Consider the following 25,429-nt stretch of genomic DNA (forward strand, 5'->3'; position numbering starts at 1 on the left):
TCTCTCTCTTTCTGTAATTTATTTTCCAAGGAAGATTTCACTCAGATGGACTAATCTGTTTCCTGAGAGAGTCCAGGAATTCTCTTTGGGTCTCTTGAGGCTCTGGTTGAAGGTACAGTGATTAACTCAGTCCAGATGAAGAACCAAATGTTTTCTATCCATTCTTCCCAGGCTCCCTTCTCTTTCTCTCCCCTTCCCCCAGCTCTTTGAGTTTTTAACCTTGTGATCTCTTCTTAGCACATGGATTTTCAGAGAGTGTACTACCAGAGATGGAAATGATTTATTTTACAAGATGGTCTAGATATCTCGGGCTTTCAGCCAGGCACAAAAAGGACTTGTGACAGTGTGGAAACATACAGACCCAGGGAAGAAAATCCTCACACACAGTATGGAGTGGTTCCTGACCAGAGTTGTGGAGATTTCACCCACGCTCTCAGAAAGGCGCTCAGACTTCCGTTAGAGGAAAATCGCTGAAATCACACACACACACGGAGTAGGAGAAAGGAAGATGGAGGGAAAAAATGGAGATGATTTAGATTAGGTGCAGTTCATATTAACGGTATACTAGGCAGGACTTGAGGGAATAGCATGATGAATAATGAAAATAAATCCAAAATACAATTCTTAGGGCCCCTGCGTGGCTCAATTGGTTAAGTGGCTGCCTTCGGCTCAGGTCATGATCCCAGAGTCATGGGATCGAGTCCCATGTCGGGCTTCCTGCTCAGTGGGAAGTCTGCTTCTCCCTCTGCCTCTCCCCCCACTTGTTCTCTCAGTCTCCTCTTGCACGCTCTCTGTCAAATAAATAAAATCTTTAAAAATAAAATAAAATTTTTAAAACCTGAAAAAATACAGAATCTATTTTCAGAATGAGTATAAAAACTATAGAAATTGTGTCTTATCATATTATATTTCCAACTGGGGATGATTACACAGAACAACTTGTGAAATGAATTCTTTCCATCTCTGGTTAGGATACTCCCTTTTCTCCTGAATTGGAGTTCCACAATGAGAGGGATGTGTGTGTGTGTGTGTGTGTGTGTGTGTGTGTTATCACTATCTACATAAATGGATACTACGTGTCATATTGATTTTCTAGTAATTCAACACTAATTCCAGGCAAAGCATCCTGGGAAATTCCAGACTTATGAATGCTTTTCTGGAAGGTCACAGTCAAGATGTGTAGAAATCCAACTGGATTCCAAACAATTCCTGGATTCTGTTTTGAAAGCAGGAAACACAACTCCTGCATTGGTTTTTCTCCTCTTTAAGCAAATGCCTTTTATTAAATTGCTAGTATTTTAAGAATTTGACCTAATCCTCAAAATACTTCAGTAGGGAATGTGACAAGTGTTACCACTACAATTCTCCAGAGATTAAAGAGAATGCACTTAACAGGCCAGTGGTAGAAGTGAACATAAATGCCAAATTTCATGACTCATAGGATAGTGAAAAGTCCATTACACATGATCATTTCCTTGCCTCTAGAAATCAGAAATAAACTGTGCTTCACTTAACTTTAAAACCTAGGTTTTCTTTAACGAAAATAAAGGGAAGCTGTTCTGTTAGATTCTTTTTCACACAGCGACAAATTATTCAGTCAATTTAGTGAAGAAAAAAAGGAGACAATTGAATTCAGCTGGCATTAAATAAGGAAAAATAACCCAAAGTTGGGTCAGTTAGCTGCAAAGAGATAGATGCTTCCTCCACCTGAATAGTCTCCTTTTCCCTGCTGTCATTTCTCCAATTTCATGCACTTTATTTCAGGTCATTTGAGCTCAAGCCAATGGGTAGCACTACTCTCACTCCCACTACTACAAAACAGGAATAATGAACATGAACACGTGTCCCCTAGGCTCTTTGCCTATAGAAATGGATACTATTATCATTCCCATTTTACAGATGAAACTGCCTCAAAGAGTGTTGAGTAAACTGCCCAATGTATTGAGTAAATTGCATGCTAGTGAAAGTGGAGGAGCAGGGTCCAAACCCAGGGCGGGGCAAAGTTGAAATCTTCATGGAAGGCTCAAGAGCTGACCATTTGCTAACCTTCCCTATAATTAAACTGTTCATTGAGGTGTGACCCCTCCCACACTCATCTGCATTTCAATAAGGACTTGATTAAAAAGGAAACTCTATCAGGTAGGGATTTGGTCTATTTTGATCATAACTGCATCCCTGGGGCTTAGCGGGTGGTAGATGATCCCTGATTAAAGTTGGCTTCATGGGTTTTCCAGCAGAGCAGTGGCATGGGGCCCCCCACTCAGAAGGGCTCCACACTTGGTGTTAAGGCTCTGTAGTCACCATCTTGAAATTCTTAGTGACTGTATCTTTGAATTTGTGTTTTGTAGATGAAATCTGATGGGACAATGGAGCATGGGCAGGGCACTTCGAGCCTCTGCTCACATGTGGTCCCACTTCCCACCACCTCTGCACCTCCTGCTTCTCTGGGTTCTTGGCTGCCCACTCCCCACCTGTAGTGCTCTGGGTGGCAAGTAAGGTAGGTGGTCCGGGTAGGGGGATTTTGACTCTGGCCGGGGTCTGGGCATGGATGCCGAAAGGTTGAAGCTGGGTGCCTGTGCCCTGCTGCATCTCCCCGAAGGGCATGGCAGCAGCTGTTCCACCCTGGACGGGCAGCTCCACAAGTGCGTTTAGTGGACGACTCCACCGTGGGAAGCCTCTTACCCACACCTGATCCAGGAGCCAAGTGCATCCTGGTGGGAAGGCTGCAGTGCCTTTGAGGACTTGCCTGTCCCCAACATATCAGGCGCAGTACTACACAGTGACTCAGGAATGGGGCCCGAGGTGCCTGCAGAGATCACATTTCCCCGGGCGCGTCCCTGTACCCAAAGGAGCATGACATTAAATAGCAAAATTAAATTAAATCAGATTAGTTTAAATGAAATTAACAATATTAAATACACACGGAATAAAACACCATGACAGATCAAGAGAGAACCCACAAAAGAAAAAGGTTAATGTTTTAGTATTGTTTTTTAACAATTATTTTATTTTTAAAGATTTATTTATTTTAGAGAGCGAGAGCGTGAGTGGGTGGAGGGGCAGAGGAAGAGGGAGAGAGAGAGACGCGAACTCCCCACTGAGCATGGACCCTGACACGGGGCTCCACTAGGGGCTCCATCTCGCGACCCTGAGACCATGACCTGAGCGGAAATCAAGAATCAGAGGCTTAACTGACTGAACCACCCAGGTGCCCCTGGTATTTTAGTATCTTTAATCATATTTTCCCCTGCTTTTTGAATGGAGACCATACATTTTCATTTTGCAAAAGGACTCACAAATTACGTAGCTGATCTTGTCAATTATGTATTAAGTTAATAGTTTGGACTCCTGAAAATCAAAACTTTTCGGTCTCAAAGCAACAAAGCATGAAGATCCAGAAACAGTAGCATCGTGGACTGGAAGGTTTTCCTTGACATGATATTCCCCAGGGACAATGGATGAGCAATATTGTACACCCAAGAACTTCTTGACAATCAGAGCTAGGATGGGCCATCTACAGACATCTAAGTGAAATCTCTCGCATGGTAACTCTGGTTTCCACAGGCAGATTCACCCGTAGACATTTATTATTTAGCCAATAAGGTCCTTAGGAGTTGGTATGATTGCTTTTTGGGCTAGGCATGTCATTTTCTAGTTTGGACCCATTTCCTGTGCCGCCCTATTATCTCACATTTGACTGCTTCTCGTATATTCTCACGCTTGTGCATATGAAGCCCGGCCCCTAGAACATTTGTGTGTTTTATTCCTGTTTCCAGTATCACATTTGGGAGGATCTGTCATGCCTTCTTTTAGGGCTGTAATTCTATGAATCTGATACTAAAGAGAGTTCACAAACCCCATGAGGTATCTGAGGGAAGTAATTATTTATTATGGGGTATGATATTTTTATATTCCCCTCTTCCCTACTGGACTATGGACTTTATTTAAGGACACATGTATTCATTGTGGTAGTCTAACTCCTGAAACAAATAAGCCTCAACTCTCACAGTGGCTGAAAATAATAAGGGTAGCTTTTTTGCCCTCAGGCCTGGTCCAATGGGAGTGATTTACTTCACATTGTCATTCAGGGTCCTAGGTTCTTCCATCGTGTGATTTGTTCAGCCCCTACGGCCTCTGAATCTTCTACTAGTTCATTAGCATTTGGCTGACAGACGAGGAAAAATAGAGCCCATTTGGGGATTGTGAGAGATTTTTAGGGGTCAGGCCAGGAAGTGGTATGCATCCCTTCCACGCACATTCTACTGGCCTAGACTGTCACCTCGCCTTCCTTAAACTATGGGGGAGGTTGCCAGGCCTTAGGCATTTCCCTTCTAGTGAAGTCCTTTCTGAAATTCAGATAGGCATGGGATTTAAATAGAGGGAATGGTCAGCTAATGGTCTGTTTTTGAGCCTGTGGTCTACATTTGAACTTGGCCGTACCCTAAGTTCAAATCCCCCTCTGCAACTTTACTAACTGTGTAACCTTAGGCAACTTATTTAATCTTCTCTTAGCCCATTTTCATCTAGCTGTGTGCCTAAAACGAGAAGGAAATAGATTTCACTGGGATTGTTTTTGTTGTTACAGTAAAGACTGTGTGGTGTTTTCTTTATATATATAATGGCTGGCACTAGGAAGTATTCAAAAATTATCTTCCAAATGAAGAAATAAATGAAGTGGGTTCACTAGGATGGGGCAGATTCTGGGAGCAAAAGGAAAATTCTGATCTGGGTAGATTTAAAATGAGAGAAGGAATGTTATTTAGAAAAAAAAAAGAATTCAGGGGGTTGACTGGAATTATTGGTTTGTGTTTGGCCTCTGATCCAGTGACTAAGGAGCTAATATCATGTTCAAACTCAATTTCTCTACCCCATTTACTCTTCTTCTTTTAGTGAATTGCTTTTTTCCCTGTTAGATTCCTTTCTTCTCATATTTGTCTATTCTCCAAAAACTATGCCAAAGGTTTTCCAAATTCTGATCCTGCTTTTTCTGTGGTATCATCAATTGCCTTAAAAACACCCTGCAAGACATTAGTGGCTCAGCGGAGCATAATAAACTTCAGCTTGGCTTTAGGACAAAAGAAATGCCACACAGACATAGACTTCAATGACGCATCTTCCATAAAATAAGCTGCCCCCCAAGTGGGGAGAATATAAATGTAGTGCACATTATCGTAGTAGCAGATAGTCATCTCCGCCCACAGACTCGAGTATGCCAGGATTATTCCCTTGGCATTTTCTCATTTCCTTTAAATCAACTTCATTTTTTCCCTAAGCTCCCATCCCACCTGTCTGGTGCAGAGGTTCATTTTAGACATTATTGGAGGCTGAATCTCTCCAGAATCTGGTTTAGAGCCCAGAACCAGGAGAAGGTCCTCTAATCTCTAGCTTGTCCCAGTTCCTCCTTAGTTCTGTGTTGCCCAAACCAAAGTCCAGATGTCCTGGCTTCCCTGACAGGCTCGCGCTCAGTACCTCAGTGGTCCAGCATCCCGGAAATACCACGTGACCATCTCGTGTGAGGCCTTGCCTATGTGGAGGTATTCAGGGAGTCGAGATTGAAAGTTAATGGTGGAGAAGAATACAATCAATGATTATTAGTAAGGTTTGGTGTCACTCCCTTGATTACTGCTAAGGAACTGTCACTGTTACCCAGATTGCTTTTGCAACATCAGTGCAAATGTCAACATAGTGGCTATCGATGGGAAGACCTCAGCTATCTTGCTAAGGGGTACTTTTTAGGGAGACAAAGTCCATGGCACCTAAAAATCTAAGTTCACACCATGGTAAGGAGTCAGAAAATAAGTTCTATATGATGTTAAAGCAGAGAAACCCAAAGCTGAGTTGGATGGGGTAAGTTCAAGCCCAACATATAACAATAAACCTTTAGAACCTTTGACCCAACATCCAAACCTGGATTCAGTACTCCCACTTGCTTTTCTGCTCTATTTCATTCTTCTGTTATAAGAATTATAATTATGTAGTTATATTACATTATTGTTTCCTAACTAATTACAGTTGTCAATCTAAACATGAAACTAGCAGAAATAGACTAAGTTCAGACACTGCTTTTTTTTACCCACACAATAAATATGGCCATTTCACAAAGAATTAAACTTGAGTTTCTTAAGGATGTTGGATTTCAATCATTACCAAATATTGTGTAAAAATCCCACTAAGAAATTAGATTTCACCCCCTGGATCACTTGGAAAGAGTAATAATAACACTACCTTATGTATGTAGCAAAGCAACTATAATCAGTCAGTTTGATCATCATCCCAGCTCAGTGTAACATAGAGTAGCTCATTATTAATCCCATTTTGCAGAAGGGAACACTGAGAAATTATGTGATTTGCCCATGGTCATATATTTATTAAGTGGAAGAAATGGGACCATAACTCAGGCTATTGTCTAAAAGCCTTTAATCCTTTCTGCTCTCTGTTTATGTACATTTTGGCTCTGTTAAATTATATTGTTTTTATTTTCCCATTAGCTCAAGGACAACATCTTAGTAGAACATCTGGATTTAATATTCTTTTCACAAACTCTTCAGAGTCTATTCATTTGAATGAAGGGCTTTTGTCAACAGTTAACCCTTCAGTCTGCCTCTTAGAAAGGCAAAAGCAAGACAGTACAGATTTGGAACTACATTTTATAGTAGCCAGGGAATAGATTTTACTTCCTAATTCAGTAGAATGAATATTTACAGTCAAGATAGACCACTGGAGCAACCTTTATAGGTCTTTAAGCACCAGACATTTCCAGAATCCAGAAAAGAGAAGGGGTCAGTCACTGAGATGGTTTGTTTATGTCAAAATCCTGATCAGGCATCATTAGAATAGAGAAGATTTAGGAAGTCTGAGATTCCAACATATTTGCAGGGTGGTCAAAGATGTGAAGTCTGAGCATAGTAGGTAGGCCAAGGGAATATCAGTCTTCTCATGAGAGGGAGGGCAGAGGGGTAACACATGAATTCTAAGGTAGGTCCACAAATAGGCCCTGTTCACAGGGGACGGGACAGCAAGATGGGTAGCACAACAGGAAAAGGGCTCAAGCCAAGATCTGTCATGAGCCCCCTATATCCTATTAGGGAAGACATGACACAGCTACTGGGTGTTTGAACCAGGATTACAACCTAAGCAATCCAGCTCCAGAGTCCCCAGGCACTTAATGGCCCAACACATAATTGGTAAGGGCATTTAGAGTATTACAGGGAAACAGAAGGGGAGAGAGACAGGCAGATGCCATTCTGCCTGGAGGGAATAGGGATAGCTTCAGAGAATAAGGAAGGCTTCATGGAGAGGTGCATTTGAATGGGCTTGGATATTGGGGAACAATTTGATAGATGGAGAACAATGTGAATGATGGAAAAAACCCACTTAAGACAGTTTAGGCAAAACAGAAACGTTTTGGCTTATATGCCTAAAAAACCTAGCAACAGCTGTGGCTTCAAGCTCAGCTTGATCAGGGCTCCTAGTAGCATTGTAGGAAAGGAAAAGAAAATTCATCTCTGTACCCTCCTACCTCCTAAGCTCTCTGGCTGGAGCCCTACAAATTAGACTGACAAAAAGCAGATTAACAGGAAAAAAACAACGTGCAGTGTGCAGTACGCAGGAGAAACTCAGTGGCGAGTAACTCAAAGTGGAGGCTAGAACTTGGGGTTAGAACTTGGGGCTCATATAGCATCTTAACAGAGAAGAATAAATTTGTACCGAAGTGATAAGAGAAAGGAAGAGGTTTTAGGCTTCCAAGGGCAGCAAATTGTGGGAAGGTACATTTACAGGGAAAACAGGTTTGTGCAGGTCCATCTTGGTGCCAACTTTTTATCTTCTTCGTTACCATAAGACTTCTGCAGGACAGGACAGTCCTCATTTCTCTGAAGTTTCTGATTTTCGTCAGATGGTAGAAGCTCCAAGAAGGCTTCTTTCTGCATCCATTGATTCTCATTTTCCTCCAACTCAAAATAATCCTTTTGCCAAAGTAGCATATTTTGGGGTGGGGTATTTTGATTTCCTGAAGCATCTTCAGGACCTGGTTTCCCACTCTCTCTAAGCTCTGCTTTTGGCCATGTTGACCTCACCCTCACGCAGGCCTTCTCTTCCTGGAAGCGGGATGGCTGTAGTAGTCCCGTGGCAGGCAGATGGTCTCCAGGACTGCATTCTTAACCACGATACCGACTTGCTCCAGTGTAAAGGAGCTTACACTTTATCCTTAGGAGAGAAGTTTTTGTATGGAGCTAAAAATCAATTGCTGGTACGTTTTTGTGCCCCAGTATCTGAACTACCTTCATACTTGCTCCAGCCTCAAGCTATGTTAGCCTCCATGGCTGTATGGGTAAGTGGGGACTGAACCTATTTGACCAAGAATCAATCTGCCAATGGCTCACCAACTCAGAATGCTTTCAAAATCCCAGCCCTCCAAGAGGAAACACATGTAGAGCCATTCAGTGGGAAACCAAAGGACCTGTCGGTGAATTCTGGAGGTTTGGAGTAGGAAGGCAAACCAAGTCATCAACACTTGTGATGAATGTGCAGTCAAAACAAAAGAACCAATTGCTTGAGAATTGAGTTTGATGAGTTGAAGTTAGGCTTTGTGAATTTAGATTTGTTGAGTTAAAAAAAATATCAAATACCTATGTATGGCTGAATTCTTCAACTAGTTTCTACTTGCTCATTTTGTACATATTGGTTACCTGATAAAACCGATTGGTCCACCCTGAAGATTTTTGATGGCCCTCATTGTTTTTCTCTGGCTGCATAGCAGTTTCTAGTTCATCTACAGAGAGGAGCACCAATCTACCAAAATTTTCTTATTCCACAAACAGGGAGCCACTTAAATGCACAAGGACTCTGACAAGTGCTAAAGACACAGTGCCTGACCTCCAGTGGGGGCAAATCAAGGACAGAGGAATAACTGGTCACTATGGAACCAGTTAAAAGTGACTTGGAGGCTTAATTCAGAATTTCAGCACATGCTTCCCTTCTTACTATAAAAGAAGTCTGTCATCTGGCACTATATGATGAATTCCTTTAAACAGTAACCAGAGTCCAGGGCCCAGCTCCTGAGCCAACAGTTTTCTCCTTCCTCTAACGGTTAGAATTGGAATTTATTTGTAATGCTGGCGGTTTCAGGATCTCTACCACGTCTGTGTCCACAGAGTTTCAGGGAGGTTGAGGACTGAGGGGTGCTAGTTCTAGACTCGTGAAATCTGGATTTGATTCCCAGTTCCACCACTTACCATTTGTGTAAACATGGCAAATACTTTGCCTCTCTAAACCTCAGTTTACCCAAATATAAAATGAACATTACAGGAGTACCCAATTTATGGAGTGTTGTGTGAGGGCATATTAAATACTATGATGTGGATAATAATATGCCACTCAAAATATGCCACTTTGGCATAAGAATTATTTTGAACTAAAGGCAATTGAGAAACGACACAGAACAAAGCTCTCTACCTCCACTGCACCTGCCTCAAAGCAGAGTGTAAATTTCCTTCTGTGCAGGTGTCCCCCCTGCGCCTCGCTCTAGTGCCAGGACGGGCAGAATGACTTCATCACCCGAGACAACACTAGACTCTTATCAGCCCCGTGAGAGCACCGAGAGGAATCTGCATTACAAACCTTACGAAAACGAACAACTCTTATCTTCCCTTAGTTTCCCGCATATATTTTAACTTCCCACAAGCTCAAATTCTTTTTCTTTTGTCACGTTGTATCGCCACATTTATCACTCTTCGTTAAAATGGTCTAGAAGCCTTCCGGTCTGACTGCCTCTTTGGAGTTATCAGTTCATTTCTGCGTGACCCCCCATATTCATATGAAATAACCCCTTTCTCCTGCCAGTCTGTCTCTTATCAGTTTGTTTTTCAGGGCCTCAGCCACTGAACTCAAGAGAGTAAATGAAAGCTGTTTTTTTCCTCCCCAACAAATATCACAGATCAGAGGGTTTGCTTCCATCCTAGCATGGTACATGCTCGGTTAATGCTGGCGGTTCCTTCATGCTCGAGAAATACAAAACCCTGGAAGTTAGAAACATTATTCTTGTTTCGTTTCTGCCTAATGCCACTTTGTCCTACAGGTGGCTCTCAGCTTCAGCAGCCTGTGAAGCAGATTAGTATTATCTTGTCCGTAACACTATTCATATCGAACTCTTAGTGGGAGCTCAGCGTCTGCCAGGCGGCCAGTGTAAGCCAAGCACTATTACTATGCCTGCCTTACAGATGCCCAATGCGAGGCTCTGAGATGCGAAATGACTTCCTCAAGGTGACATGGCCTGCGTGGATCATTATTACGTGATACTACCTCCCGGGGGATGCGGTTGAAGATGGAGAGGAGAAGAAATGCTAAGAAAGAAGGTGAAGGAAAAGGATCTTTAGAAATGGTCTCTTGTTCAACAGTGCCTTGCACTTGGCCGGTCCTTCAATATTTGCTCAATGAATGACTGACCAGAAATAAAATTAAATGAACAGCTAAGGAGGCCAGTCCTCCTCCTGACCACAGGGCCTCAATCATTTCCATATTTTCAGAAAGGGCCAACTGTTCATCCACCCCGAACTTTGCAAAGACGGATTCCCCATCCGTTTACCTTTAAGGCCTCCTCTATCAGGCAATCACATCACATTGCTCTGTGTCCCATTATGTTTTACGTTTTTCTCTCCCTCCTCCCCCCCCCCATAATGTAGATGACAGACCAGCTGGCTGAGAAGATTAAAATCCCTTTCTGCCCCTCCCTTAATGCAGCTCTGTGGCTTTGTTCTATTAGCAAGACCGGATGGAGTGTTGGTGAAACAGCAGTGAAACCTCACGGAACAAGATGAGATCACTCCTGCAACGGTTCTGCCCCCGAGCATATTTATAAGCGAGTAAGTTCCACGTCATTCCTTTCAAATTCTCTTTTCCATCAGCCAAGCACAGAGCTGTGGAAGATTTGATTATTTTAAAACTCTTTGAATGTCATTGGCTGACAGCATGCGCTAATTTTTCTGGGCCAAATCGTTCAGGTTCAGTCACATTAAGGACTTCCATGAGCAGATAAGTCAAGTCCTCTCTGCCCTTGACCCTGTAATTAAGACAGATGAGGCTGTGGCCCCAGACTGCATTTCTACATAGTTCAGAATTCAGTCCAATTGCCTGAGGAACCACTGTAAATATTAATAGAAAACCCCAAAGTTTCTTCCAATTCTCTAGAGAAGATTTCAAACAAGATATGGCTTTGCTTAGCGTCCACAGGTCTGAGTCAGATCCCCCGTAGGCCACAAGTTGACAAATTACATTCTAGTTAGAAGTATTGTAGTTTTAGCTGGGCTGAGGTAGAGGGGTCATCCGATGAGGTAATATGGTCACTCTTGAATGTACTCAGAGTGGGAAAAGGATGGCCATGTGGCCACTGTCTCCCTTAGAACTGGGCAACTAGGTCCTCCACGCTAGGCCCTTCCTCTGACAAAACCCTCTCCATATAGTGAGGAGTCCATAAAGTCGAGAAGACATATCTGTCCTGAAGTTGGCCCCTCACACCTAGAGCACCCCCATCAAATGGCCTGTAGCAAGTATCAGATCCTGCTTGGACTTCTGTCTTGGGTCTGTCCTCCCAAAGGTAGCCATTGCCCTATGCACAACCCTGGGCCTGCGAGATGGCCAAGGAGTGGCTATTGGGCAGGCAGGACTGGGGCAGAACTTGGACTTGATAGCTGAGGAGTCCTCATGGATGCTCACGTGGTTCCTGATGTGAAGACTAGAGCCATCAAGGGGAAGGAGAGGGGACTAAGACACAGCCTTGAGTCCTCCATTTGTACTTTTGCCCTGAGCTCTGCAAATGGCCGGAGTAGGCCTGTAGGCAGAAAGGGTGTGAGGGGATCCCCACAAATGTGCAGGTTAATTAATTTGATTTTGATAGAACACCTTAACATGGCAGCTCTCTGGTGGTCAGTCTCATGCAAACCCACCTCTCAAGTAAGTGGTCGTACAAACCAAAGGCCAGTTCACTTACAATGAGAACCAAAGCTGCCGGCCTGACTGGGATGTTTCAGCCAGTTGATCAAATATTTGTTCCCTATAGGAAATTCTATATGGAAAACCTGATTCTAATCAGCCATGTTCTTGGCAAACATGGATTCAGAGGAAGGGGAGTCAAGAGCAAGGCCTGTGCTTCAGGCTGGTCTTCTCAGACAGCCGTCTCCGGGTTTGCGGATACACCTGCTACATGCACCCCGTGCTTACAATGACAGCTTCTCCTAAGAACAAGGCGAAACACTCGCAATGTTTTGATCTTTGGATCCTCCGTAGACCACCCCGATTTGGTTTGTGGATCCCAAATTCTATCTCTACATCTATTAATGATGATGACTAGTTACACATTTCTTCTCCTTTCACACATAATTTGAATGTACTTCTAGATTTTTGCTTTTCCTGCTTGGAATTCATGCCTTTTAAACTGAAAGTTTCAGAAAGAAAGTATCAGTTCATGGTGTACTGGACTAAATACCAGTGACGAGCCTGGGAGAAAGTTCAGGAGTCTCCAGTGGCCATGAGAAGACTAACCGCTTTACGAATCTCCAGTGATTCCCATCCCTAGCAGAGGAACTGAAACAGAGAAATTCTCAGTTTTTATTAAAATGACTTGCCAGCATTTTTCTTTTCACGTCCTTGGCTTATGATCTGCAGTAACTTGCACTGGTTATTATAAATATGTTTTTCCGTATCCTGGGTTTGAAAGCAAAAATGCAACAGGGAAGGTTTTTGAGCTTGCTGTCCTCCCTTCCCTGCCAGTTCCTCCAGTCATGATTGCCTTTCCTGTTGTTGTTGTTGTTGTTTCCTCATCATGATTCCTCTTTAATTCCCATCACCCACTTCCCCTATCCTTCCACCCACCTCTCCTCTGGGAACCATCAGTCTGTTCTTTATAGTAAAGAGTCTGTTTCTTGGTTTCTCTCTCTCTCTCCTTGGGAAAAAAGCTTTAAAAGCATCAGAGAGGATTACATGAAGACCCAGAGACATCAGGACGCACATGTCCGTCTCGGTGTGTTCGGTGCTTCTGAGGACACGTGTGAGCGCATGATGCGTGCGTGTGGCTGCGCAGGCTTGGGTCCCTCCGGCTCGGTACTCAGGGCATCTGCACAGAGCCTGGGAGGCAACCCGCAGGCCGCTGCTGGTCTCTTCTCCGCCGAGATGCAGGAAGGAGGAGGAGGAGGAGGACACATGCATAAGGGGCCTGAAGGTAAAACACAGGGTGAGGGATTCCGGGTTTCGTAAGCCAAGTAATCCATTTCAGAATGAAATCGCTGTTGAGGTTGTCCAGACGTCCGTGGCTTATTTATGAAGAGAACGGAAAACCCTCACAGTGATTCTAAAGCCATCCCTGACTTGGTATCCACATCCACGCTATAGTAAGGGTTTATAGCCGGCGGCATCTAAAGATCTCAGAAAACCCTTTCTAGACGATGCCATACTCATGATTGCCTCTCGCCTTTCTGTCGTTCTCTCCGCATGCCATCTCTGAATCCGATTTAGCAATCTCAGGACGGGGCGGGGCCTCACGTTTAGCAGCTCCGTGCAGGGGTGCAGGGGGGCAGAAGCCAGAAGGGAGCCAGTCTAGATAAAGGCGCTGCCCAAGGAGACCCCGTTAGTGGAGACCCTACTGAGCACGAGGCTGGCAAATGGCGGTCATCAGCCTCACGAAGTAAGGGAAGAGTGCCCGCTAGAAAATGCCCCAACCGCTGTGGGAAACAGAGCCCAGGAAACAGCAGCAAAAAACATTTACAGAAAATAGAATCACACCTCTAAGCTCGGCAATGAAGGACATTTGCATTTAGAATAATGAAAACAGAACATAAATTGTTAGAAAATTTTGGTGGAAACACATTGCAGGATGAAGTGGAAGGTAGTTGAGTTAAATCTTCATCTACTGTAATGTCTAAATTGACGAACGGTAGCAGCGTAAGCATATTCTTTAGAAACGGCCTCGTTCAAGAACAAAGAGCAGAAATTCCTTGCTGCTGGTGTGTGAGAGAGAACTGTATCCTCACCCGTGAGCTCACTGGTCCTGTTCAACTCCCGAAATCACATGCATGTATTATTCTGATAAAATAACATTTAAAAAATTGAATTTTGTCCACTTCCATAACTCAATGCATAGGGAAGTCAGCATGACTAATTCCTCATTCCCTGTGTAAAGACAAAAGATCACAGCTTCTCCCATCTTGCACATTCCTCAATTTGGAGCCCTTTATCCTCCGCAATCCAAAAACACTGTAACTGGGGCAGTGAATTCCCCTGGGCTAGCCTGTCTATGAAGGTCTATTTTCAACATTTCTGGGTTTTCTGCACGCACAGGCTTCACATACAGGAGCTCTTGTTGAAGGAAGATCATTTGATGACATTGAAACACTTTGCAATGAGACAAACATTTGCAATCATTTTTAGGGGAATGTCCGCCTTACATTGCAACAATGAGAATAATTTGCATTCTGAATGAAGAGGAAAACAAAATAGTGAAATGTTAGGCATGTCTTGGTTTGTAAAGATGGGGACTAGCCCCCTGGAAGTTTGTACAGTTCCTCCCGTGAAGCCGTTTGTACTTCTTCATTGTGTATTTGCACATACCTGGCTTCACACAAGTAAGAAAAGATTTTTGTTTCTTCTGCTTATCCCTTAGTTGTACACCAGATGCCTTACCTGACACTTGAAGACTGGGGCAAGGCTGCTCCAAACAAAAGTACCAAAGCTCTGAGCCAGAGAGTTCTCTGGACACAAAGGCGTTGCAATAGAGAACTGTATAACGGGGCAGGAGGGTCAGCAGCAGACGGATGCCCCCGCCCACAGCCCAGGCTAACCAGCTCCCTTACCTTCCTCCGGGATGGAGATGCCAATAGCACTCGCTTCAGCCAGGTAAACGCCGATTCTAAACCCAGCCATCTCCAGTCTCCGGGTGGGGTTGGAAATGTGTGCCTGGGGAGAGCGATCCCAAGTCCTGGACTGAGGGAGCGCTCCTGACCTGCGCACCAGGGACCCCGCCAGCCAGTTCTACGGCACCTGTGGCTCAGCTCGGGGCTCCTTGCCGTTCAGTCCATACTCCAGGGCCCTCCAGGTCAAGAAGACAAATGGAGAAAGAAGATAGTTCGGTGATTACTGTTGCCCAGGCCACCCATGGATCTGTTCGGAATATCAAAAACCTGTTGAAAACCCAGAGTGGCAGTGAGTGCAACGAACATCATAATGGAATAGAAGTCAGCCAGGTCTCTAGGCATCAACTAGTTACTGTCTGCTACAGAGCAAAAGCTCCATCCTAGTTTGTTAATAACATTGAAACCACTTAAGCTTTTTGGGCCTCTGTGGCTCTATATTAAAAATAAGGAGGTTGAGGTGATGCGTAATAATGGTGCTAACATTTATTGAGCACTTACTATGTGCCGGGCACGGTTGTGAACTAAATATTTTAGTTGTCACAAAAACCATAATCTCTCCTTTCAAGATAGAAGGAAATCAAAGCACAGAGAGCTTTCTCATTTGGTAAGAGGCAGAACTTGGATTCAAAACACAGCCCCTGTGTTTACCCATTATGCCTGCCTTGACTTCTAGCATATACTATTCTTCTCGTTCTGTTGTTTTTATCAGTAGGAAGATGTTTAATCTCTCGTTCCAATGCTCTATATTTGACTTCTCATAGATCAGTCCTCTATGTACCCATCAGCACCTGAGCCTCCAAGCATCACTGAATAGCCTATAATTATAATTCAGATATGAGAAGCTAGGAATTTTGTACCCATCTGTGGGTAAAATATGAAGTGGAGAAGGACAGTATATCGGATGACAGAATCGCCAACCAAACATGCTAACAAGCCCCATCGGGAGCAGATGTCACCAGAGTCAAGGACTAGGGACGCACAGCCGTGTGCTGTAGGACCAACGCTCTGAAACAGAAAAGCCGCAGTCGGTCATTCCGTGAGGCCCATCATGGGTGGAGGGCTGATGTGTGCAGACGAGCCGCAGTCCCGTGGGCGGAAACACAGGCCTCGGATTCAGATGACTGAGTATGGGTCCTCCTGGTTGCATGCCATAGGCAAGCTTGTTTTCCTCACTGAATCTGCCTCCACTTCTGTAAAATGGGGATGCGTCAAGTACCTCACAGGCCTGTCCTAAGAATTGAATGGGGTGCAGAAAGGATGAATGCCAACCATTTACATCCCCATGGATGGAACTGGAGGGCAATATGCTAAGTGAAATAAGTCAAGCAGAGAAAGCCAATTATCATATGGTTTCACTCATATGTGGAATATAACGAACAGTGCAGAGGACCACAGGGGAAGGGAGGGAAAACTGAATGGGAAGAAATCAGAGAGGGAGAAAAACCATGAGAGACTCTGGACTCCAGGAAACAAACTGAGGGTTCCAGAAGGGAGGGGGTGGGGGGATGAGGTAACAGGGTGATGGGTATTAAGGAGGGCACACAATGTGATGAGCAGTGGGTGTTATACACAACTAATGAATCATTGAACACAACATCAAAAACTAATGATGTACTGTATGTTGGCTAATTAAATTTAAATAAATTTAAAAAAACTGAATGGATGACATAGGAAAACACTTGACAAACAAAGACCTGCTATTCAGAGAGGTTCCCCAGACCAACAGCATCAACATCACGCAGGAGGAGTTCATAACAAGGCAAGTTCTCAGGCCCCCACCCCAGACCTTCCGAATCAGAACCTGCAATTCAACAGGATCCGGATCCCGAGGGCAGTTGTGGGCACAGTAAGGTTTGAGAAGTCCTGCTCTGGGACACTGAACAGCCTGTTATCTGAGCTCTGTTTTCCTTTCATATCTGGCCAGTGAAACACAACATGGTCAAATGTAAAGGACTGGGCCTTCTTAAAGTTTCTCCCACCCTCCTTCCCCGGTCCTGCTGAATTGAGCAGCTATGACGGGACAGGTTATTCCTGGCGAGCGGTTAGTTCTCCCAGCTCAGGAAAGGACCACTCAAGAGAGGCACTGCCTTATATAATCCTGGGCTATTTTTGAGGTGGGAGAACCGATAAAATGCCAACCCACATACACAAAACTGTCTCAGCCCTGGGAAAGTTAGTTAAATATGAGACTGAATGTAAGTAGCAGCCAAAGTGGAGTTGAAGTGGATTTTGATCTTTCCCACTCAGAGTCCTTGAGAGCAACAGTTCAAGGAAGCAAGTCAGAGTGGGAGGGTGCCTTTGAATGCATTTGTCTCTTATTAGATCCCTATGGAGTGTGAGAGACTTATAATAGGTACTTCACATATACCTGTTAAACTGGGTTGAATGCTCTATCAGCTTCCTGTTAAAAGATCTTAAATACAATTGTAAGCCTGTTCAGACACTGGGGGTTAGATAGATAGAATATAAGGACCCCTTGATGTTTGGCTAGTGATGGGGTTCAGGACACACTACCCCCAAATATGGCATCTTGAATATTTTATTTTTTCCTTTTCTTTTTTTCCTGAGGTATAATTTTTTTTTATTTAAAAGATTTTATTTATTTATTAGAGAGAGAGAGCATGAGTGGGGGTGGGGAGGCAGAGGGAAAAGCAGGCTCCCCGCTGAGTGGAGAACCCAAATTGAGGGCTCAATCCCAGGACCCTGAGGTCATGACCTGAGCCAAAGGCAGATTCTTAAACAACGGAGATTCTTAAACAACGGAGCCACCCAGGTGCCCCTTTTATGAGGTATAATTGACATATGTTATATTAGTAGCAGGTATACAACATAATGACACAATGTTCGTATATACTGAGCTACGATCATCACAATGAATCTGGTGAACATCTGTCACCATACGTGGTTTTTTTTTTCTTGTGATGAGATCGTTTAAGATCTACTCTTAGCAACTTCCAAATATGTAATACAGTATGATTAACTACCGTCACCATGATAAGTTACATCTCTATGACTTATTTATTTCATAACTGGAAGTTTGTGTCTTTTGACTCCCCTCACCCATTGCACCGAACCCCCCGACTCGTGCAACCACCATTTCTATGCTTTAGATGAAACAGACACCTCACCTAGTCTTGAAAGAGTGACCTCCCATAGGGGATAGGCCGTATCACTCAACCTTGCCCTCGCTATTAGCTGTCTCTCAAACTTCTGTGATTGTCCCAGCAGCCAATTTTATTTTTAATAGCTCCCAGTAGTAGAGGATGTGCCAGGACCAGTCAGTGTCACAAAGGGGAGAATCTCAATCAGCACCTTAGAGTCAGGCTGATTGGAAGTCAGACCCTTGAGGCTTTTAAAGAATGCAAATGTAAACCTTTCACAAGCATAAGCCTTGTTGGCCCTCAGAGCCGGGTGATCTGGAGGTGTCCGGTGTCTCCTTGGCAGCAGTCACAAAACCCGGGGCTCCAGACCCGTATACAAGTTCGTTTCTGAGATATCGGTGGGCTGTAGCAGGCAGACGGAGAGCGCCAAAATGGCGTCCCTCTGCCTAGATTCCCTGAGAGCGCCTCTGGGGCCTCTAAATGTGCGCCGAGCCTGAAACCTCCTCCTAAAACTAAAGCTCCAGGACTAGCAAGTAGGTCTCTCACAGAAAGCCTGGGTTTGTGTTTCAATCTGCTGTGTAGGGCCCTGGGGTGGTAGCCTGCCAAGAACCGTCTCTCCCATTGTTACAGTCCCCTGGGACCCAGGAACACAAGCCCTCCCCCCACCACCAGCCCCCACCCCCCCAACCCCGGGGGCCAGAAGAACCAGGCGATCAAGGGGGATCTCCTAGGTGGCAGCCCCAAAAACCAGGACAACTGGGGTACCGGACACCTATAAAAGCTCCCCTCCAAGAAACGCTGGCGCTCTGGAGCACAACAGAGGGAGAGCAAGACCGTAGTGCCCACCGTCCAAGGCCTCAGAAAAGGTTCCCAATCAGCCCTTAGAGGTGTGCTTCATTAGAATCCTGCCCCTCAGGCTGCGGCTAATTGATCAGCAAATAGGCCTCTTTCCAAAACAATTGAGCTCCTTGGTCTGCCGTCTCTTGCTGTGCCTTAGGGGCACTAGCTTGACTGCGAACTCTTTCTCTATTGGCCACAGTCCTGTGCCACCTGCAAGCGTAGCCCCATTGGCCACCAGAGCTAGGCAGCGTAGAGGTAGGTGTCCCCTGGCAGCAGCCACAAAAATCAGGGCACCAGAGAAGGGTATAAGCCCTTTCCTGCGGCATACAGGGGGAGCCAGGGCGAGGCAGAGGGAGAGCGCAAAGGTTCTGTTCACCAAGAGCCCCTTTGATGCCTGTAAGTGTGCCAAACCACAAGCCTGCCCCTCAGACCAAAGCTCCCAGAAAAGCAAATATGCCTCTTTCTCAGACAGACTTGGGTGTGTTTCAGTCTGCTGTCCATGTAGTGCCCTAGGTGTGGTAGTCTGCCAAGAACTGTCTCTCCAAGTGTTACAGTCCGTTGGGGCCCAGGAACACAAGCCGCCCCTACCCCCGCCTCCGGATCCAAACAATCAAGGGACATCTAAGTGGCAGCCACAAAAACCAGGTCACCAGACATAAAAACCAAGGCACCAGACTTGCGTAGAAGCTCCCCTCTGTGAGATACTGGCACTTGAGAGTGGCCGGGGAGAGCATAACATGGTGCCTACTGGCTGGAGTGAGACAGAGAGGAAGTACAAAGATAAGACTCACTGAAAAAAGGGTTTTAAAAGGGGGGGTTGGAAGAAAAAGGGTGAATTTTTTTACAAAAGTAGTGATTGCCCACGTCAGCAAAGAAGAGGGAGAGCATGGAAGACGGCCCCCACTAGGTGGAGCATAGCAATGGCACCCAAGGGAAAGGGAAAAAAAAGATGGCACCTGTCGGCTTTAGCAATGTGGAGGGAAAGCAGGAAGGTGGCATCCAACAGTTTCTCTCCCTGGACGGTATCCCTGCAGCCCCCTGCCACCTTAGCCCAACACTTTAAAATTAGGAAATGAGCTACTTTCACACAAAAGGGGACTTTTCAGAGGGCTGCTTCTGCACTGGCCCTGGATCAGGTGAGTCGACACACATTCCCTTTAAGAGACTCAGTTTGCCATAGCCCCGTGGGTCTGGTGGATAGGTGCCCTGATGGTCTTCAAAGCTAGATATTTTGGGGGCTTGTCTCTCAGGTGCTGATCTTAAAACATGGGATGCAAATGTGGAATATGAACCCTTTGCTCCTTGGGGAGAAGCCCCAGGTTTTGAGTTCCCAACCGACTGTGGGTTGCCATCTTGAACCGGAGCCCCATATTGAATACTTTAAGCTGAAGGAGTTGGAGAAACAGCAAAGTGGACCCTCTTCCCATAGTTCTTCTCTTCTGCAACAGGTCATAAAACCCCCATTTGAGAGATGTCCTCCCTGTACCTGGAGGAAAGGAGTGTTCTTATCTCTGAAAATAAAGTGACACCATCAGGAAGAATCTGAACAAACAGGCGTTGCTCAATTTCCCCCAGTTTACTACACTTACCTCATACTTTTTTTTTTTTTTAAAGATTTTTTATTTATTTATTCGACAGAGATAGAGACAGCCAGCGAGAGAGGGAACACAAGCAGGGGGAGTGGGAGAGGAAGAAGCAGGCTCATAGTGGAGGAGCCTGATGTGGGGCTCGATCCCATAACGCCGGGATCACGCCCTGAGCCGAAGGCAGACGCCCAACCGCTGTGCCACCCAGGCGCCCCTACACTTACCTCATACTTTTTGACCTATCATATTTTTACATGACTGTCCACTTCCCAGCAAACGTAGCATAAAAATATTCAGGTTTATCTGTTTTTTTCGGGTCTTCATTTCCTTATGAAGATTCCTGTGTCCTGTAAAACTTACACTAAATAAATTTGTGTGCTTCTCTCCTATTAATCTGCCTTTGTCAGTTTAATTTTGAGACCCAGCCAGGAACCCTGAGTGGGTGAGGAAAACATTTTGCTACCTTACTCTAGCTTGACTCCAAATTATGTGCATAGACACACACACACACACACACACACACACACACACACACACCCCATTGTTCCTACTTTTTACCACTCATATCATTTTCTCCATCTTCCAGTCCCCTGGTCAAAAATTAATCACATGGGGGCGCCTGGGTGGCACAGCGGTTAAGCGTCTGCCTTCGGCTCAGGGCGTGATCCCGGCGTTGTGGGATCGAGCCCCACATCAGGCTCTTCCGCTACGAGCCTGCTTCTTCCTCTCCCACTCCCCCTGCTTGTGTTCCCTCTCTCGCTGGCTGTCTCTATCTCTGTCGAATAAATAAATAAAAAATCTTTTTAAAAAAAATTAATCACATGAACACATAATTTTAATAACCTGTCAAAGTGTCAGAATGGAAATGGAATGGTGCCATTTGTAAATCACTATTTACCAAAAAAAAAAAAAAATATTTGCATTTCAAAAGTGATTTAAATAGATGTCCTAAATTTGGTTTGTTTAAAAAACAGTCTGTTCCAGAAAGTCTGTGACTAAGACATGAATAAAAAAACTAAAACACATTAAAGAAGTATTAGTATACAGACTTAAATAATTGGGCATTGTTCTAAAACTTCAAAGGTCAGAGATCTTTGGGTCAGGGAAGAGAAAATTTCTCATTTGGGTTTATGTGCTTCTCAGGAGCAGTCTATTCTCATTTTTTGTGTGTTTGGTTTTGCTCTTCCACAAAGGAAAAATGGAAGCCAGCCTACTGGAAGGGCCAGGAGACCCTCTTTGAGAAGTTAGCTGCCAAGCACCAATTCTCTGGTGTAAGGCGCACACAGTGCCTGAGAGGACTTGGTTGCCAAGATCCTCCTGCGCCCAGGAGCACAGGAGCTGAAGTGGAGCTGTGTGGGTCCTGGGAAACATTTGCATCTCTAGAAAGGTAGATAGGAGTTGGTTTGACTCTGCTTCAGAGGTAGGATTATACAAAGCACAATTTGATAACAGTAGAAAGTCTGTCTGAAAGTGCATGTATTTATTTACATTTTGTTCTAAAATCTACATTCACTTAGGATTCAAGCACATCTGACTATGGGGTGAGTCTCCAGGGTCTTTTAAATGACAGACCAAGGGAAGCAAGGATAGAGATACGCATCAAGTTTTAGGTTCTAGGACAACACTGCAGCCTCCTGGGAGGTGTTTTTAACACAGTAAAGTCCAACTTTCAGATCATCCCCCATCCAAGTGGCATGAATTCAGTCAAGGCCGACTCCTCGGAAGAGGAGGCTGCCAAAACAGAACTGCCTTAGCACAGGGTCCATGGAGGACCAGCACTGGCATCACTAGGCCCAGCACCTCTTGGCTGTGGTGGCAGGCAGAGCCCTCGGGACAGGCGTGCCAGAGGCTGACGGGCTTGGGGCATCTTTGGTCAATATCAGTGGGGGAGCCAATGAATTTGGCAGTGGCGGTGACCAGAGACAACTCCCCAAAGAGCCACAAAAGAGAAGAGAGAATGGCACCTGTCCCATCACAACGGAGGATGAGGACCCCTGCTGTGCATGAATGACATTCCTTCAGGGACACTTAGGACTTGGGGGGGGAGGGAGGGGTGAGTCCTGCACAGCGGGTCCCATCAGGGACAAAGAAGCACAATTTTGCGACTGTCCTGATGAGCTTTTCCTTCCCTCCCCTCCGCCCCACGCCAAGACGGGTGGATATGGGAGACAAAGGCGAGAATAGAAGAGTCTCGCGGTGGAAGCTGAGCTATAAATCGGAGACCCGGCCACCCACGCTTACTGAGGGCCCATGCGGGGCCCTTCATAACAACACACGGCGCCTGGGGTCGTGGCATTTGCTACGCACACTTATAAATTAAGAATGAAATTCTCAGCTGCCTCAGCTCCTGCGCAAACCCCCACAGGCGCCCCGGGCACGGGGCCCACGGTTCTCCAGATGCGGCCGCTCGGGAACGTTCTCTAGCACAGTCCTCACGCTCGCCTTGCCTGCTCGAGATCCGTGGTTCAGCTTTCCTTCCTTGATCTGCTCTTTCCAGATCACCACTGATCGATTCTTTCAAACCTGGAGGTGGGACGATTAAATCCTTGAAAATGAAAACTAGATAAGACCGCGATGCTCAAGAAACGGAGGCCAGCTAATCCACGGCGGACGCAGCCGCGCCGAGGAAACAAGCTGGATCTGGAATGAAAAGTCTGGGCTCTCGGGTTCCACCTGTGTCCCCTACCAGTCGCAGGGTCTCCGACTTAACCCCGAGTCTTCTGTGAAATGGGGACGGGAATCCTGTCTGCGTCTCAGAAAACCAGGGCCCCCATGGGCTCAAGCTGCTGTCCCGAAGCCGCTGGCGACTCCCTTCCCTGCCACGCTCCCTGCTGCCCCGCACTACCCTCACCGCGCAGGTCGGAGGGGCCACCGCAGCCCGCGGGGACAGCGGAGCCGGGCTCGACGCGTCCCTCAGCTGCCCTCCGCACGTGCCGGCTCCGCGGCGCTCGGCGCGAGCTCCTCTCCCGACAGCCATTGCGCCCGGACGCCGCGATAACAATGCGCCCGGCAGCCCCAGGCCTGCTCCCGCCCGCGGGACGACTCCCACAGGGTTACCGCCTTGCTCCCAGGTCCGGCCAAACGCCCAGCCGGGGCTGCTGAGCCCCAGTCGGGGCATAGCGTGACCCCTGCCAACCGCGGCCGAAGGCGTGCGCGTCCCCTTCCCGCCGCCCGGGTCACGTGCTTCCGTGGCGGGAGAGAGCGTGGCAGCCTCGCCGGCTTCGCAGAGACAGAACTGCAGCGACCGTTCGCCAGGGGCAAGCCGGGGGGACTGTTGCCAAGACAAGGGGCAAGTCATATGGGGAGGACTTCGAAGAGATGCTCCCAGCTCTTCCCACCGTGCGCCCTGAGGTACAAAAATGAGAAGTACATTTTCTTTAGGAGGGAACACTCGACTTTAGAACGGGCAGACGCTGCAGCCGGCCGGCCGTCGCCCCCGCGCAGATATTTCTCCCGCCCGACCACGGGGAGCGCGGTACCTGCGGAGGAGCCAGGCTGGTCCTGAGGCGCCGCCGCCGCACCCGCAGGCTCCGGGCCAGGCCCCTGAGTCGCGCGCGCCCCGCCCAGCGTGCTGCGCTTTTCCCACAGTTCCCCCGAGTCTCCTGGGACAGACGGCTGGCTCCCGGAGCGGCGAAAGGAAGGGGTGGCTTTCCGAAACAGGAGTGCCCCTCCTGTGAGCAAAGCCGGCAGAAGGGCGGGCTCAGGTGGGTGGGGTGGTAATTATTCTCTCGGCAGTTCCTGGTGCGCTCAAAATCAGATTCTTTCTTATCAAGAATTGATTCGTATGTAACCTCGACCTTTTTAAAAATTTCTGTTTAAAAACGAAACAACAGACAAAACCAAAAACCACATACCGTTCTTTCAGAGCCGGATAGCTCAGATGTCTCTTCCTGCCGGAAGCCGCCCCCTTTCCGTCCTTCATCCTCTTTCCCATGTACCTGAGAGCAGCCCGAGCGCCCCTGCCCTGTCCCCTCCCAGCACCACGTCCATGCCAGTTAGACGCTCGTCCCGTCGTTGGGTGGCTAACTGTGCAGCCCTCTGGCTGGTGCACCGGCTTGGGGGGGGGTCTCAGGAGGATCAGGGATGATGTCCTGCTCCTCTTGTTCCCTAGAGTCTGGCACATAGAAAGTCCTCCCCACATGTCTCAGTGAAGGAGCGAGAATGAGCCAACTGTTACCAGCGCTCGGGGCGAATGTGTGAAAGATCATCTACAGTGGAGTGTCTTCCCAGAGGTCAAGGGGCCTCTCCTGAAGTAATGAAGCCTTTTGCTTCTTCACATAATCTTGAGTAGCTTCTCTACTGCCGATAATTCCAAAGACTGCTCTTGAGAGCCAAGAATATCTGCACTAAAAGGAAATGTTTTTCGGTAATCGTACAGGATGATAGGCCTGAGGTCTTACGACTCACTGCAGGGGAAAACCTCAGCAGCCTAATTGCTGTCGTAATGCTCCATGTTTGGTTCTAATATGAAACATTCACTAAGTGCTTTATAATTCATCTGCAATTAATTTAGATTCTTATGCAATTGTGCTTTATGGGAAAAATCAGTATAAATATAAATGATGAATAATAGGCAGGAGCTGACTATCAGGGTCTAAACTCCTCTAACGTGCAATAGGCCGTGTGATTTTCTAGTTTTTATTGGAAGTCATTTAGAGGTGATTTAAATGTGTTTGGTGAAGAGTAATAGCCTATTATTCCAAATAATAGCAATAAAAAATAACAGTGAAAGAGAGAACAATTCAAATCTGGTTTACTGTGCCATCTTGCCATATACCCTGGCAAATATGAGGAAATTTTTTATTTACCCACCTTCCACTTCATACATATTAATTGAGCATCTACTGTGTGCTAGGCAACATGTTTTCCAAAGGAAGAAGTTGGTGGATGGGAAGGTAAGTCACTTCCCCTAAGCATAACGGACTGAAGCTTGTTAAGAGAAGTGAGGATTTCCAGCTTCTTATTCAGTTGTTCAAAATAATGTCTTCCCAAGGACCCTTTTTTT

At 46.1% G+C, this 25,429-nt stretch overlaps 1 protein-coding gene across 22 annotated transcripts in view; it reads left to right on the top strand.

Annotated features, from left to right (window-relative positions):
• LOC123787133 (uncharacterized) overlaps nt 1-25,429 on the top strand; it is a 190,105-nt gene that overhangs the window by 160,625 nt on the left and 4,051 nt on the right. For 12 of the 22 annotated variants that reach the window (XM_087868947.1, XM_087868952.1, XM_087868938.1 and 9 more), the window contains 5 exons: nt 2,349-2,497; nt 10,218-10,352; nt 10,738-10,859; nt 12,948-13,210; nt 14,648-14,880. In XM_087868947.1, coding sequence (XP_087725073.1) covers nt 12,973-13,210; nt 14,648-14,880 — 471 coding nt within the window. In that variant the 5' untranslated portion in view covers nt 2,349-2,497; nt 10,218-10,352; nt 10,738-10,859; nt 12,948-12,972. The remainder of the gene's footprint in view (nt 1-2,348; nt 2,498-10,217; nt 10,353-10,737; nt 10,860-12,947; nt 13,211-14,647; nt 14,881-25,429) is intronic. The other 10 variants (XM_087868945.1, XM_087868942.1, XM_045789594.2 and 7 more) reach the window with 9 other exon arrangements.

Source organism: Ursus americanus, chromosome 17, assembly GCF_024610735.1.
Source record: "Ursus americanus isolate L20-20 chromosome 17, mUrsAme1.1.p, whole genome shotgun sequence".
In the NCBI taxonomy this organism is placed as follows: domain Eukaryota; kingdom Metazoa; phylum Chordata; class Mammalia; order Carnivora; family Ursidae; genus Ursus; species Ursus americanus.